The sequence below is a fragment of the Diachasmimorpha longicaudata genome, chromosome 3, assembly GCF_034640455.1.
Source record: "Diachasmimorpha longicaudata isolate KC_UGA_2023 chromosome 3, iyDiaLong2, whole genome shotgun sequence".
NCBI classification, from domain to species: domain Eukaryota; kingdom Metazoa; phylum Arthropoda; class Insecta; order Hymenoptera; family Braconidae; genus Diachasmimorpha; species Diachasmimorpha longicaudata.
The window spans coordinates 5,288,150-5,304,181 of record NC_087227.1 but is presented as its reverse complement, the minus strand read 5'-3'; the positions used below and the strand labels follow the sequence as shown (position 1 = coordinate 5,304,181).

Below are 16,032 nucleotides of genomic sequence, written 5' to 3'. Positions count from 1 at the left end.
CTTGATGTTCATGCGCTTGTATTGGATAATCGAATCGATGATTATCCAATAGATCCTATCTAGGAAAGCATAAGCAAATAACCCAAGTTAGCTACATAAGCCATCGGCTAACTTCATGCATCAAACTTTTTCTTCATTGGTCAATGTATCCAAAGCGGGAATTTTACGAGAACGAATTCGCCTGGAGGGCGCATCGTATGGAGGGTTCGTGTAAAAAAAAAACCGGTAATATAATTCCTGATGATATAGAACAAATATCTAACGTAATATACTTGTAAAAATTTTATTAACAAAAATACAGAACACCTTTTAGACAATTGCAACACCATAAAAATTTAAAAACTAAAAAAAACTAAAAAGCTAAACAACTATTCAGTCACAATTTTGATGGTATCATTTCTTGCCACCACGTTGGTCTCTCAAAGTTATCAGCATCTTGTTTTAAAAATCTCTCCAAGTGCTCATAAACTCTTCCATCAGACATGCCGAGTGGTGAATTCAATATAAAATCAGGTGGTGCTAAAACATCAACGAGAGCCACTGCCTCATCCACAAGTTCCTTCGACAACTTTATTATTCCTTCCCTTAAATATTGATCCATATTCGACGAGGGCTCAGCATATCCTCCAGCGTAGAAATCACCCAGTTTTCTCTCGAGGGCTGAAGCACCGTAAAGGGAACACAATTTCCGGAGGACTATTCGCTCACTATTTCCCCATTTTTCATCGCTCAGCGTATTTAAAAATGCTTTGAAAACCGCGTGCTGAAATAAAATGACATAAATAGAGCACGAGATTCTTCTACAATCTCCTGGAGATCGTCTTTTTTGGAAAAATGTCATGTGATGTTACATCAAATAAATACGTACTTCTGCATAAACTAGTGACAGTGAACGTGCAAAGAATGTTTGCGACTCGTTCCTGATATCAAACTGATTTTTTCCTTCACCTTTCAGAGTCTCAACGCGTCGATGAGTAACTCTGAGATAGTGACAAACCAACCACTGGAGACCCTTAATTATATCTGAGTACAGAAAAATAAATTATTAATTAATATGCAAACAGATGTGTCGTTGTGGACTTACTCTGCGGATCTAGTGCCTCTTCGCGAGACGTAGATCTGAATCGGTCTTTCAGAATCTCCTCCTGACGCATCAGAAAGTCAATTGTGCCGAGTGGAGAGATAATCTCCTGCTTTGTATAAAAATTATGAGAAAATCCTAGCAGCCAATTGCTCGCTTGTTGAATCAACACGTTGTTTTCCCCCTCATAGGTGCAATTGGCATCGTGATCAGCACGTAAATCCCCCAGTCGCGCCACTGAAATGATATCAAGGAGATTGTGATGAACAATAAAAGCTGGCATTTGGTATTGTCGTCTACCAAAGTACCTTTGAGGTAGCCCATGCCTCCGCAGACTTCTCTACAATCCTGAATAATATCTCTGGCTAACCAGGAGCAGTATGGCTTCGCAGCAGATGATAGTGCATGAATTTCGAGCCCCTCTGATGCCAAATCATCTCCACTCTCTCCCTGGAGAATTTTCCCTTGAAACTCCTGAGTTTTCTTCATGAACGCTCGCGAAAATATTTGAATTGCGTATGTGGCCGCTAACCAAGGCATCAGTCTTCCGTGCTGCAGAGCACATAACAGGTAGATAATTTTAATGAACTGCTTTGGAAGCAGAGGATATAAAAAACGTTCTAATGACAATTTTTCTATCGCCCTCCAAGATGATCCAAGATGATCATTAGAAAGTGTTTAATAGTGAAAATCGAATTATCTCAGTTTACTACTTCACTGACAAATTGATGCTTCAAGTTCTTACAAGTGCTTGATACTCAATAACCGGCCATTCTTCATCGTCCTTAGGGCCGAATTGTCTCCTCACAGCGCAATATCTTGTGGCGATCACCATTGCCAAAGAACAGTAGGTAGCACTGATATTTGTAATGCTCACTCGACCCAGTGACAATGCACCAAGGGATGCACCTGAGAAAAATGAATGAAAATCCTTACTGATTTTGCACTGCAGTAAATTCAGTGCTCAAAAAGGAATCGACTGCGAAGCTCGAAAATATCGTTCAAAATGACCTGTTATATCCTACACTTTTCCACTCACCAAATCGTTTACTCTGATCCTTCACTGGTGATACATATTTCCCATCAGGTGTTACATCTCCCATTTTATTCAATAAATTTTCTCTGGGTATTTTGACATTTTGGAACATAACGTAGCCATTGTCAACGCCATTGAGACCGACTTTTTCCCCCAAGTCACCGATTATCACTCCTGGTAATGGCAACATTGTCTTTGGATCTCGGACAGGGACGATGAAGATGTGGAGTCCATGAGCAACGTTATCTGGAGTAGTTAACTGTGCAAATGTAAGCACATGGGTTCCTTGTTTTCCTATGAAAACGAAAGCAGTCATTAAATTTGTCGTGACATGTATGATAAAAGTCTGATATAAAATTCTTGTAATTTTTCGGAAGAAATGAAGTAAAAATTCGTAGAAATGAAGTTGCCTTCGGAGTTCATCCACTACACCTTCATTTCCTGTTGCATTTTAATTTACCGGTTCATTTATTCCGTTCCCATACCTAAGCCACCGATCCAAAATTTTGCTGCTTCGAAATCGGGTGTGTTGATAATAAAACTCTGGGAGTTAACGTCGTACGTAGCTGTCGTCCTGATCCCCTTAGCATTAGTTCCATGAGACACTTCCGTCAGTGCGAAACAGCCCCGTAGCTAGTAAATGTAAGTACAAATAATTCTAATATCCAATATCTAATGAGAATATCAATAGCGAAGCGTTGACCAAACCAGGTCCAGTTGATTTTGCCTCTGGACCAGTTCTGAATGAGTTTCTCAGAATTTGATAACTATCAAAATTTGGCTTGACGTGATTCGTCGCTTGGCTACTGATAAATAGACAGATGAAAGGGTCACTCACTTGGCCCTCGCGAAACTGTGAGATGAGTTCAAAATGACGTGGTGATCCAAGGGAATATATTGTCCCAGGTACCATAGCATATAGGACTCCTGTGACCACTGGCAGAGAAGAGTCATATGCGATATAAAAATTTAAATGTCCAGATGCAGGCTCCTAAAATATATTCAAGAAAACCACGTGTTCAAAAATTGGCAGAAAAATTTAACAAATTCCCTGAACTATTCTAGTGGACTCCGGTTGGCATGTTAATCAGTTAATAGTCGATCATGTCGACTTGTACAATCAAAAAATTTTAAAAATCAGTGGAACTAAATTTTTCTAGGCAATTTATTGTACCAAAACCTTAATTATGTTATATTGTTCAGTTAAATCCGTTAAAATTAAATACGCACCACCAGGTCATTCTTCAGAAGAAGAGTCGTTTGCTTGACGCACCTTCTCCTGTGTTCGTCCAATGTCCACGGCTTCGTGGGTCTCGCAAATTCCGGACTCTTTTCCATGAATCTATAGAGCTTGTCCTGCAGAAATAGAGAATCCCATTATCCGAATGAAAACATGTTTTATATTTAAAAATAACGTCTAATCAACGGTTGCAACAGAATAGGCATTAAAAAATTACCAGAAGGCGAAGAGAATTCCAGCTCTTCTGTCGACTCGATACTAAATTACTGGTGTAAAAAAAGAAAATGGAATTTCAATTAAATTGTAATGGATTACCTGATACTCGTAGGTTTCCGATCCAAGGAGATTCAATTTTAATGATTTCCAATCGATCGTGGCACGTTCTCTGTAGGCCTTGAGTGGCCCATGTTTCATGAAACTGCGACCCTTCATTATTGATATTGTTGAAACTTCGAATTAACCTGGAACAAATTGTTTTCTACAATATAGTTAAATAAGGGGTCAGAAAATATTGATGAATGGATGATTCGAAAGCTTTCTCTGAGCTGCCCCATTGAATTTCTTAGTGGGCTTCATTAGAATTATATTAAAAAACTGTATTTACGTTTCTTTCAATCAGCAGCTCCTCGATATACCTCGAAACATCGAGGTAATGATCGAAACCTGATTAAAGTATCTTCTAAATTATTTATAAACATGATTCACGTACTTCGGGATCGTCGGATTTTACAGGAGGTCAATCGATTGAATGAAAGCTGCATTTGGACAATAGGAATCACAAAATGAGAGCTTGCAGCAGGTTCATAGCCTGGCAATGTTCCGCATGAACATTTACATAATAGTCTCGTTACATATTGCAATTGTCAACTGCCACAGGTAAGTTTATCAATGAAACAACTTTTTTCCGAAAATAGTTCAATAATTCGTGTTCGTTCGTTCTTAATAATTTATACACTTCAGTATGACATTATATGCCTGGCGCAATCAGCCGGAAGACCCTCTGCAGGATTTACTAAATTACATACTCCAGCAGATGATGCAGAAGAGCAAGTGCATCGTGTTCGTGCTCGATCCATACTATCGCAAGTTAATTCGTTATAACTGGGAGCATCTGCGTATTATACCTTACTATTCAGTAATATCAATCGACCATAAGTGGATCATAATCCATTGATCCTGTCATTAATTTTAGATTTAGATATTAGAAAGTTTTTACGTCAATGTTATTTCGCCTTTTTGTCCCCAGATTTATATAGAAGAGGCTGAGGAATTAACACCACCAATGAGTCGACTTCAGGATATCTTACACAAGAGCAAGGATGATGGGTGTGATGCTTATGTACTTTTAATTACTAATGGATTTCAAATATCGTTATTATTGGAATACGCAGAGAGGTGAAAATTCAGAATATTTATTTCTACAAATTCTAATTTATAATTTTGTTATCAATGATCACCATTATTATAAAATCATCATTATGAAAGATAAATGATAATTAATTTCATCATAATTGAAAACAATATTGAACTGATCATGAAGTGCTCTATTAGGAATCGAATGATAAATACTCATGGAAATTTTCTCCTAATCCATCATCCTGTGCTATTCGATGTGGAGATGAAATATATTTGGAAGAAGATAACGAAAGTGCTGTTCATTCAACGATTCAGGATATTAATGAGACACTCTGATAAAATAATGAAAGAGTGGTTTAATCTCGAGACGGTCTACTATCCAATTCGAGGGAAAAATTCCGTGAAAACTAAATACGTCAACACCTGGTATAGGGGCAGAATGTTGAAGAAAGATGTTGACAATCCATTTACCAACAAAAGTCTAAGTTTGGAGGGAACATGGTTGAAGTAATTTAGCCCTATTTTTAACATTTTCTAGAATTAAAAAAACTTGCAATCTTTACCGAGAGAATCTGCGTAAGAATTCACGTAAACTTGGACGTTTATTGGTTTTCAGAGTTGCTATTTTCGAACATATCCCAGCAGTCACACGATATTCTAGACAGTTGTATAGAAATTATCGAACATTCAATGAAAAAGCCGTCGGTGTAGAATTCGAGGTAATAATTCCATATATATATTATTAAATAAATAATAAAAGGAAACAGACAAACAAATGTGAGAAATTCTTAACAAATTTGTTCTATTCCCTACATTGCGCCAGTTGACGGCGATTTGAGGGGCAAAAATAATTGAAAGAAATATTTAAACCTGAACGATGATGTATCCACAGATATTGCGAGTTCTTACTGACAAAATGCATTTTGAACCGATTTTCTACACTCCTGAAGATATAGAAACCGAAAAATGGGGAACCATGAAGCACAATGGGACTTACAATGGTCTCCTGGGTGAAGCAGAACGAGGAAATGCCGAATTTTTTTTAGGAGACCTTCACTACAGCATGAGACACTTCCAACTATTGGAGTTGTCCTATCCATATAACTCTGAATGCCTCACATTCTTAACTCCTGAATCGCTGACTGATAATTCTTGGAAACTCCTGATCTCTCCGTTCAGGTGATGACAACTTTTATTCAACTAATAATCCCTAAATTGCTACAACAAATTCCAACTGGTAGTTTTCCATATCTCCCAAAATATGAAACAATACAAAATCAAATGTATCCATTACTCTGATTTTTTTCAGACTCTACGCATGGATAGCTGTGATCCTAGTTCTTTTGTTGGGTGCCAGTGCCTTTCACGTCTTCGCATTATTTTATCAGAACCAAATAATGCCATATGTGAGAAATTCACAAGCTCAGGGTGTCATAATTTCAGAAGTAAGGTCATTAGTATTGCGAACCAACCCTCCGAGACTTCCGATGACTAGAGGAAGAGAATGGGACGAGCAAATGAAGGGCTTGACCCTCTTTACTGATATCCAGAACAGCATGCTCTACACGTACAGCATGCTCCTTCAAGTCTCCCTGCCAAGATTACCAAGACCATGGGCCCTCAGGGTCTTCATCGGATGGTGGCTGCTCTTCGCCATTCTTGTGACTGTCGCTTATAAAGCGAGTATGACCGCTACGCTAGCTAATCCTGTCGCAAAGTAATAGTAATAGTTATCCCCAAAATTTGGAAGAAACTTCGAGTCATGGATCCCGGACCAAAAGGGAAATACAAATGCAGTAGCGAAGGAGTAAAACAAGATAAGTCTGTTTTGACTGTCTTAATTGACCAGTTTTTAATGAATATCTTGAAATCTAGGGAAAATGTCAAAATTTTGATGATTAACTAATTTGTGGAACCAATTGAGAGCTACGATACATGTCATGGTGAATGTCTTGGCTTAGGGAGGTTCGAGGATCATCAGGTTGAGATAATTGTTGAGGGTCTCGTTTAACAAATTATGATAATTTATCAGTGGGTTTGAACCACTTTTTGTCGCGGTACAAAATACGTTGTCCCGCGTTGATCGTACTAAATACGTCCAATTTATATTTTGTAGAACCGTTGAATCACTCATAATATTAATTATATTAATTAATATTGTGGTTTAGTGAATTTCGTATCGCGGAGAAAATAAACGTTAATTAACTGGATTACTTAACACATCGTGTTACCCGAGAGCTGAGTTTCTATATCGACTACGTGAGTAAGTTTGGTCTATTATTCGATTGACCTGTTACATTGTTGACTTTAATTTTTCGACTGATTTGCGTTGAGCTTCGATAACTACTAGACCTGACTGTTGACCCGGAAAATTCGTAATTGGCCGATTGCTCGGACGTAGAAACTTCTCGAAATTATAGTTGCGTTTCGAAGAATGTCATTACATAAATTCCGCTATTTTCGTTAGATTCTGAGATATTGGTTTTACCTCATTTGATTTTACCACTTCGCTACTGAATTGTTAAGGCTAATCTAAAAATTTTCAATTAGGAAAACGACGTCATTAGCAGAAATTCGTCTTAACTAATTAAAATCCTATTGTGTGACTTCAGAATTACAATCGACACACTGCAACAGCTAGCCAAAAGCAAAATTCCAGTTGGTGGATGGAGTGATGAGCAACGAGATTTATTTGGCTCATCACTAGACTCAGATCTGGTTGAAATTGCTACGAGATTTGAGCTGACAGTCAAGGAGGATGATGCTGTGGCCAGAGTGGCCAATGGAACATTCGGATATTACGAGAATATCCACACTCTCCAGGAGGCTCGAGCCAAACGCCAATTGTTGGAAGAAATGCACAAGAAAAAGTCGACTCACGAGGAAAAGGTCATAGATGATCGGAATTTGCATATTATGTCAGAGTGCGTAATTTATATGCCAATATCAATTGGCATGGATAGGAATTCACCGCTGATGCCTCGAGTTAATGAAATTGTAATTAATTTGCATGAGTGTCACACACGTGCGTCTATTATTACGTACTATCGCACAAAAACAATTACATAAAAAAGTAATTAACTTCATAAAACGTTCATTCACCTTTTCCTGATTGTAGGTGAGACGAGTGGTGGAAGCAGGCTTTGTAGAGAAGTGGTTGAGCGATGTGACGGAATGGTCCAAAATAGCTGAACTTAAGGACGAATCTCCTGCTGCCAAGGCCACGGTGAATCTCCACAAGCTCCACGGGGCCCTAGTGGCACTGGGTATCGGATATTTTCTCGGTTTCTTCGCACTGATGATCGAGCAGATATACTGGAATTATTTCGTAATGAAAAACCCAGCATTTGATAAGTATCAACTGGATGTTTTTTATTCCGTGCCCAGATTGAACTTCATGAATAAATAAATCTTGAGGCAAAAATGATGAAAGCATCATTGAATAGAGGAGTCGAGCAGAAGCTATCGAGCAAGATCGAAAACCTTCGTTGAACTATTACTGACGATATCCTGAATCCTTCATGTTTCTTTGTAATTTTTTACTGTGTTGATTTTCCTCATCATTGAACATGACAGAGAGAAATTATGACATTTAATAAGCCATCACTGCCAGGAATACTTCCGTTTTAACAATCAAAAATAATACTGAACTTATATTTTCAATTAAATTAAATTGAGGAAAACGTAGAAAAATGTATTAATTGAATATCTATATTATCCCCTAATTTAATTTGTTGCTCGATCCACTTTGCACGATTCTGAAGCATAAATTGCTTAGAAAGTGGAATCGTTTGGATGATGTTGTCCATTATCTTTCCGAACCTTTGAATGCACCTTTAATTTAACTTATACCTCAAAAACATCTGAATCATTCTCTAGAAAAATATAAAAACGAAAAACAAGTGTTAATAACGACATGAACTGAATATTTCCTTCACTATCCCCCATATATTATATCAGATAATCTACAATTTTTTTACACACACCTTCACTCTCTCCACGCACCGGCTTTTATTTAAAAAAAAAAACAATGAAATTACTGAATAAGACAGTAATGACAATGCAACAAGTGGTCTTCACCTACCAATGTACAGTTTCAAACTGGAGCCCACAATTGTTACGTCGAGTGATTGCAATATACGTAGTTCACAGACATTCACTTTTGACTCACACAAACAACTCCATCATTTTTTCTCTTAAATCTTGATGTAGCAAACTGGTTTGTTAAACTCTGATGTGACCAATAAACGTCATTAAAAACTTTGGAGAATAAAGAATTCTTACTTTCTGCTTATTTTGAAGAAATAAAATACAGCTTTTGTCTGATTTCTTTGTAGAACTGAATTAATTAATTAATTAACTCATTTTATTAAAAAAATCATTATCAAATATCTGATAATGATCAACAGTTCTTCAATCCAATGTTGTAATCAATAATCATAAAAATAGTAACTTTAATACTTAATAATCATAAGAACAAGAAAGACAAAAACAATTATCAAACCGTTTATTTGTCATTTTAATTTTTCTTCATTTACTTATGTTCATATGAACAATGACGATAACGACATACCGCAGTGATAATGAGTCATTATCAGCACAGCTCAACAAGTGCAACATACATATATTATCAAATCTTATGATTTTTATTTTCATTTGTTCCTCTGCAATTTTTTTACAAGTCAAAGTCTATACGATAATCTGACACTTAAAATGCTAATGATGGTTATGCATATTACATGATATTTCACATGATATGTACATACCTGTACGTACCATCAGCTGTTTTGAATCAAAACAATGTCTTCTCACTGATTAACACCATCCACAATCCACCCTGATCTTTATTTACGTAGTGTCCTAACCTCAAATTGCCCTCTCGCTTGTTGCTCGAGAGCCAACGACGTCAATTCAACAGAGGAAGGGGGATTGCCGAGTTTAATATAAATTGATAAACAGGTAGTGATTTTGTATAAATATGAGCGATGCAGAACTCCAAGAGGAGGAGCGAGAGGTACTTTTATCGATCTACGAGGGGGACAATGCCTTCAAACAGTTGACATCAACGACGTACCAGTACAAGGTTTGCCCTTAATTATTTTTTTATAGGGTAGTAATTGTGATGATTAATTAGGCTTTTTCTTTTCCTAGTATGGTGACGATAATGACCCCCGTTCGTTCCTGGTGGAGATTACTTGGAACGAGAAATACCCGACGGAGAAGCCGACCGTCAATATGGAAACTTTTTACAATAAACACATGTAGGTACCTTTTGAAGACACGTAGGCCCTTGAAGAGATGCCTGGAGTCAAATCTGCTATTTGTAGGTTTTTATTGGGCGTTTTTTTTACTTTATAACTTGTTTTTTATGTGAAGTATTCCGAGTGTCAAAAGCAAGATAGTGTCTCATATAAATGCCGAAGCAGAGCAGTGGTTAGGATGTGCCATGACGTATACCCTCTTCCAATCAGTCCAAGAGCATTTGAGTGAATTAATAGAGGATCAACCCGAGTCTATCGTTGATATCAGTGCTCAGACAGCGAAACTTTCGATTGGAAATGATACTGCTGATCAGGTAATTACCATCGTAGATTATTCTATAAATTCTCTTGTAACGACAAAAGAATCCACAAATATGGTGCACTAAAAGTATCCAGAAGTTGGTTTAAATTTAGCTAAAAAATTTGATTAATTTTGCAACCAAAATTCAATTGATTTCTATCTTACATTGTCAACATCCTCTGTAATGTTAACGCAGGACGAACTGTCGAAAAAACCTGCCAAGAAGGAGCAACTGACCAAAGCCCAAAAGCGAAGACAGTGGAACCGAGCTGATGGCAAGGGGGATAGACCCCGTGGATGGGATTGGGTTGACATTGTTAAGCATTTGTCGCAAACGGGTTCTAAACCAGAACCAGAGGCTTAACATAACACTAAATAAATTAAGCAATTGTTTTCGAAAGTTCGTATCAAATTTATTTTTCTTTTTGGGTACCCAACGTACAGATGAGGGAAAATGGGACAGAATATCAGCAATTGCAATGTTTCAACAATTCCTCTGATTCCTGCTTCATTGCATCTTATAATTTTGAAATTGGTTTCCAATTTTCAGAATTGTAATTTTTTTAAAATTACACTACTCTCACTTCGATCGAAAATTGATTTGAAATTTTCAGAATTGTAATTTCTTTTTAATTACACTACTCCCACTTCGATCAATAATTAAGACATATTTAGGATTGATTGGTTTTGGTTTAAAAAATCATTCTCATGATATATTATGTCAGCTTGACCCATCGAGCTCTCCATTCCCCAATGGGCAACAGACTAGTCTCCCGGTTCCAACCTGAAACAAGAAGAAAAATTATGAATATCCGCGTTTCTTGCAGTTTCACTGTTTTTTTTTTAACTGAACATCTCTTTTGAGCTCCGTGTTCCTCTCTTTTCGTGATCTGAGTTACATTAATTATCGAGCGTCGCTAGTCATTTTAATTGAATTCTAAGTATCCATAAACATTTCAATATTTCTATATAATAGTGTAAGATATATAAAAATAAAACGATAGTCTAAATACGGGTCAGAAGCGTCATCTGAAAGTCTTAAGGGAATTAAAGGGCACCACCCGCATGAAAAAATATATACCCGCAGGAATATCAGAGATATCTCCCTTATATCTGTGACAAAATATACCAAAATATATAATATCGGAGATGTATACTCAGCGTACACGACGATCACGTGAATGATTAACAATTTTATAAAGACGTTATCGATATCTCACTTAGACTAAAGTTAATTTTCGACAAAGAAGCTTTCTGATAATATAACACTATTTTTGAAGGTTCAATCTGTACCAATTCCTGGAGCGACTCTAGCTTCTCCGCAAGAATGTGATTGGTGAGGACTCCCAAAAAAATATAAACAAATTTACTGAGTACTTATATTAGAATTAAGTCGATGGGGCTCACACTGCTCACACCCATACAATTGACAACGACCCTCTACTTCCAGAGTTTAATTATGTTAATATGCCTCAGCTAGCACGAATTCGCCCCCAAGGAGACTGAAAGCACTGAGCGAAACGAGCAGAGGGCGAAGCCCCCTCATCCATGATAAAAAAAACATTGAACCCTGGATTATGAAGTTTGAAAAACTAAATGTTGCTACGACTCACCACTTTGATTAAGCAATTCATACCAGGACTGAAATCCTGCGGATACATTGGCACCATTGGCAACGATGCTTTTAATAATTTCTTGATTATCAGATTTCTTTCTGTTTGATACAGAAAGAGATGAATCGATTCTGATTCCATGCAGGAACGATTCATAGTAAGCTTGTAATATATCCGTCTGTCCAGCATCTGCGTTCAATCCAACGTAAATTCGTCGATGATCCGCGTCAGGAATGATGATGAATTTTTTGTTATGGAAATGAGTACTCAATGTGGAGATGTCATCTATAGTTACGGTTTTTTGTCCGAGAATAGTTGCGAGGGAAACTCCAAGTTTGATTTTAAAACCACAGTATCTTTTAACTGAAAAGAGAATATTAGTATTTGTATCAAAATACGTATTGAAACACATGTGGAAAGATCGAAGCGGTAGAAGTCATTTTATCGTTTGGAACTGCGATGTCTTTACGAAGGGGCACCAAACTATTGTTTTTAAGAAAGTTTTTCTGTTTGAATTATCAAAATTTTGGTAAAAAAATTATCAGTGAAGCAATTTTCGATAAAAGGGATAGAGCAATCGTTTACGCTCCGAATCTATTGCTATTTACAATCAACAAAATAAATAAACCGCACAGACTTGAGCTTTATAAGAAAAAAAAACAAGGAAAGTTAATTTTTCAATACTCACAAGGTTGCTCCAACAATAGTAAAGACTCAATCTTATTACATTCCTCAACCTCAAGTATTCTTCCGTATCTCGCATAGTTGTGCAGCAGCAGTGCTAATCGATCTTCGTTCAAGGAATTAAACCTTAGAGCTCGCACAGCTGAATAATTCGCGTAGACATGAATAATTACAAGTACGATGTACAGCAGAAATCCTCCTGTAACACTGAACCTTTATATTGTGAAACGATTCATCACTGGATGAGGAAAAAAGAAGAGATCTTACGAATCGTGGAGGGAGTTGAGGATGAAAATGCCTACGAATGATGCCACTAAGTTGACAAATGTCTCCTGACTTCCGTCCTTCGCAGATACGTCGGCCAAGTTGTTATTCAGGGCCTAAAATTTTTTGAGCAACAATAAATGTTGTCTGTACTCGAATTAATGGGACTAAGGGTATATTTCTCTCGAAAAACTCTCATCTCTCTCGTTTTGAATCCGTAGGAAAATTATCCAGATGAGAAAAATTAATAGAAGAAAATGTTATTACCATTCTGTTGCCCTTAAAAGGTTTTTTTAACACAATTTTTTTAGTTTTTCTATGAGACCCGATTACATTTGAGTTTTTTCTCAAGATGAACATAGAACGGAATCAATTAGTGATTGATTCAAAAAAGGAATGAGTAGGATACCTGGTGCTGCGTGAGAGCAGCTCTTGTTGCTCCACCCGCAACTCCAACGATAGATTTCATGCTTGTTGTTGCACACAATATGAAAGTTGTGGAAGTTTTGGAAAAATAGGGAAGCAGTAACTCAATTCCCATTGCAATGTCGTTCAAGACATCAGCAAAAATTCTCCATTTTTTGCACTGGGCATCAAGCTGAGATCTAAAAGAAAAAGTTCTCCCTGATTATACATTGAATTTTGCCACCGTACGTTAAAAATTTTTGCATAAAAATGAAGGGAATTTCAGTTCAATTATTTCCTCAAGACTATTAAAAATAAAATTGTTCAAGTGAATAGTGCATTTCCAGGGAGTACGTTATAATTTGCAGATAGTCACCCAGAACTTATGGAATAGATGACTGATCTAGGGGTATTCATAAACACTGAATAACTCTGAAAGACCAAATCTCATAAGAAAACAGAAGGAATCCGTAAGAAACGAATTAGAAAATAGTTTGCATCTGGCAAGCATGTCCAAGCAAATTACCCATTCCACCAAGCGAATAAAATTCGCCCAATCATCCCAGCCCCATCTTTCAGAATCCAGGAGATTGTAGCGGCAAGAGGAGTGGCTGTGGATTCTCCAACACCGACTCCAATGAGAATCGAGTGAGTTGTCAATGTTCCCAGGATTGTACTGGCAAATGCCTAGAATTGGAAAAGACTTTTTAAAAATTCGACCATAACATTCATAAATTCAATTAAATTATGTCTAGTAGTCAATTTTCAGGCTGAACTTGGAAACTCAAGTATTAATTCAAGATTTGCGAATTGTTTAATATGACACGCTTTTTTAAATTTGCAAGATGAATGAGAAACTTTCTGAACGCTTTCAACTGACATTGAGTTACGAATTGTAATGCCTCAATTGAGCTGACGGTGTGACTGAAGTGTTGAAATATTTCTAACAGTGGAACGAATTCGTTAGAAAATTCTGGGATTTCTACAGTTGATTCTATTAGCTGTGGGTCGAACATTCTTTCCAATTCAAATTTTCAAAAGGATATGTTCAACAAAGATTTGATTTTTCTGTACAACATGCACAAAAAAATGAACAAATATTTAAAAAATTAAATAAATTAGAAGCCAGTGAATTCGTTAGAGAATTTTATTGGATCTCGCATTTTTTATTGGACTCCAACCCATCCCATGGCTATATCCAACAGAAAAACATTCCGTAAATGTCAAGAGAGTTTACCTGAACCGTATCCCAGATTTGATAAGGAACATAGTCGGGATGAACACTATCTGGAAAACCTTCTGGCAGGAAAACAGATCTGATTAAAAATATTAATCTCTGAACAGTCAAAAATGTCTGCTCTTTCGGAAATCCGGGAAGTTTTTTAATCAGATACCTTTCCTTATCTGCAAAATAAACTGATTGTTAAGGATTGTAGATGGGCAAACATTCAGAATACTCTTTAGGAAGAGATAAATTCACGATAAGACCTGATTTCATGTACATATTCTCATCCTTCCCTTTGTTAATCCTATTTTCGTGGTAGATAATTTCAGAAGACATTTCGTCCCTGCGAATTCAAAATAGGAATAGAAAATCTTACAATATTGCCGGAATGCTGATTGTTGACATCAGCATACGCTCACTTCACGGAAAATATATATAGCTCATCTTTGGTAATCTCTCATTGGTCGGGCAAAGGAGCGCGCATTGGGTTTAATTTAAAAGAGGAGCTGACTTCAGACGAAATTACGAAGAATAAGAGTTTCACTGAGGAAATGATAATTGATAATTCAAAAGGGTCTCAGCCTTATAAAAACGGTCGAGGGGAATCCGCTCGAGTGCACCCCAGGAATTTTTTTTCGGTTTAAAAAAAATGTGGGCAGGAAACTAGAATATTTAATTACCTTATGTTAATCACAAAATGGTATTCTGCCCCCTCCCCCCTTCCCCGAATAATAGACTGGCATTTCTTATAAATTTGAGTATTAAAATGAAATTTAATTTGCACGAGGAACTGCCAGGATTATTTTAAGGTGGAAATCTTCACAAACATTTCAATAATGTTTGTTGCAAACAATGTTGAAATAAATAATCCATCGAAACAGTAAATGTTGTAAATAATATAAATTATTATATCGACAGACTGACATTCTTTTACGAATCTAATTCCTTTGAAATCAGCTACTGCAGTCAATGTTTTAACAAAATATAGTTATGATTTTTTATGGATGACAAAATTTAGTTGCGTTTATTCGACGTCTTAAGCCAATGATTTTTAATAAAATAACATTTCCTCACAGTTCTTGACAAATTATCCCAGCATAAAAATTCCTGAAATGTCGAGGCTTTTTCGCGAGAACCACACGTCTCCTGTCAAACTCAATCCTCTTCCAGACGGGGAACAAAAATAAATAGAGCTCCTGATTGAATAAACATAGAAAATACTGATGTATTAAAAAAAATCTCCATCACGATAATAAAAAAGTTGACCAACTAAAAATAAAATAACTCTCCCACCGGAAAATGCAATCGTCACCACCAACTCCCGATTGAAAATAAAATAAGCCGTCATTGCCACTGCGAATTCCCATTTATCAAGTGCATTCGCTTGATTCCATCTGTTAAAAGGAAATTGACTCAACTATTCCGTCCTCAAGTGGCCGTAGCAGTGACTGTAAAAAATAAAATAAAGTTAAGCTGGGGCAGAATATAAGTTGACTCCTGTCCTCCTTCCTCTCATTTACCTACCACTCCTCATTGTTTTTTTTCTCTCTTCATACTTGTAAAGCT

At 36.7% G+C, this 16,032-nt stretch overlaps 4 protein-coding genes across 7 annotated transcripts; 2 read left to right on the top strand and 2 right to left on the bottom strand.

The window, feature by feature from the left end:
* Nucleotides 1-259: 259 nt before the first annotated feature.
* LOC135160888 (peroxisomal acyl-coenzyme A oxidase 3-like) lies at nt 260-9,602 on the bottom strand. 2 transcript variants are annotated; one of them, XM_064117994.1, is made up of 11 exons: nt 9,480-9,602; nt 3,673-3,818; nt 3,348-3,473; nt 2,956-3,108; nt 2,603-2,750; nt 2,121-2,411; nt 1,827-1,990; nt 1,390-1,633; nt 1,085-1,318; nt 869-1,023; nt 260-763 (listed from the first exon to the last, which is right to left on the bottom strand). In XM_064117994.1, exons 2-11 carry the CDS (start codon nt 3,787-3,789, stop codon nt 377-379), a joined length of 2,019 nt encoding a protein of 672 aa, XP_063974064.1. In that variant the 5' UTR covers nt 3,790-3,818; nt 9,480-9,602; the 3' UTR covers nt 260-376. The 2 variants fall into 2 exon arrangements, with proteins under 2 accessions (XP_063974064.1, XP_063974063.1); XM_064117993.1 differs by lacking the exon at nt 9,480-9,602 and adding an exon at nt 7,816-7,954.
* LOC135160887 (glutamate receptor ionotropic, kainate glr-3) lies at nt 3,868-8,706 on the top strand. The gene is made up of 9 exons (XM_064117992.1): nt 3,868-4,233; nt 4,318-4,492; nt 4,604-4,752; nt 4,909-5,220; nt 5,330-5,432; nt 5,606-5,892; nt 6,023-6,430; nt 7,326-7,710; nt 7,832-8,706. The coding sequence occupies exons 1-9, from the start codon at nt 4,172-4,174 to the stop codon at nt 8,120-8,122; spliced, it is 2,172 nt and encodes a 723-aa protein (XP_063974062.1). The 5' UTR covers nt 3,868-4,171; the 3' UTR covers nt 8,123-8,706.
* Nucleotides 9,603-9,654: 52 nt separating the features above from the next.
* LOC135160894 (RWD domain-containing protein 4) lies at nt 9,655-10,675 on the top strand. The gene is made up of 4 exons (XM_064118009.1): nt 9,655-9,796; nt 9,865-9,974; nt 10,090-10,288; nt 10,472-10,675. Exons 1-4 carry the CDS (start codon nt 9,692-9,694, stop codon nt 10,637-10,639), a joined length of 582 nt encoding a protein of 193 aa, XP_063974079.1. The 5' UTR covers nt 9,655-9,691; the 3' UTR covers nt 10,640-10,675.
* LOC135160890 (RUS family member 1) lies at nt 10,664-15,899 on the bottom strand. Of its 3 annotated transcripts, XM_064117996.1 has the most exons (10): nt 15,760-15,899; nt 15,541-15,662; nt 14,730-14,809; nt 14,479-14,645; nt 13,768-13,928; nt 13,246-13,441; nt 12,840-12,952; nt 12,577-12,779; nt 11,889-12,251; nt 10,664-11,059 (listed from the first exon to the last, which is right to left on the bottom strand). In XM_064117996.1, the coding sequence occupies exons 3-10, from the start codon at nt 14,800-14,802 to the stop codon at nt 10,992-10,994; spliced, it is 1,344 nt and encodes a 447-aa protein (XP_063974066.1). In that variant the 5' UTR covers nt 14,803-14,809; nt 15,541-15,662; nt 15,760-15,899; the 3' UTR covers nt 10,664-10,991. The 3 variants fall into 3 exon arrangements, with proteins under 3 accessions (XP_063974066.1, XP_063974065.1, XP_063974067.1); XM_064117995.1 differs by lacking the exon at nt 15,541-15,662 and having other exon boundaries at nt 15,760-15,848; XM_064117997.1 differs by lacking the exon at nt 15,760-15,899 and having other exon boundaries at nt 15,541-15,731.
* Between the last annotated feature and the right edge of the window lie 133 nt (nt 15,900-16,032).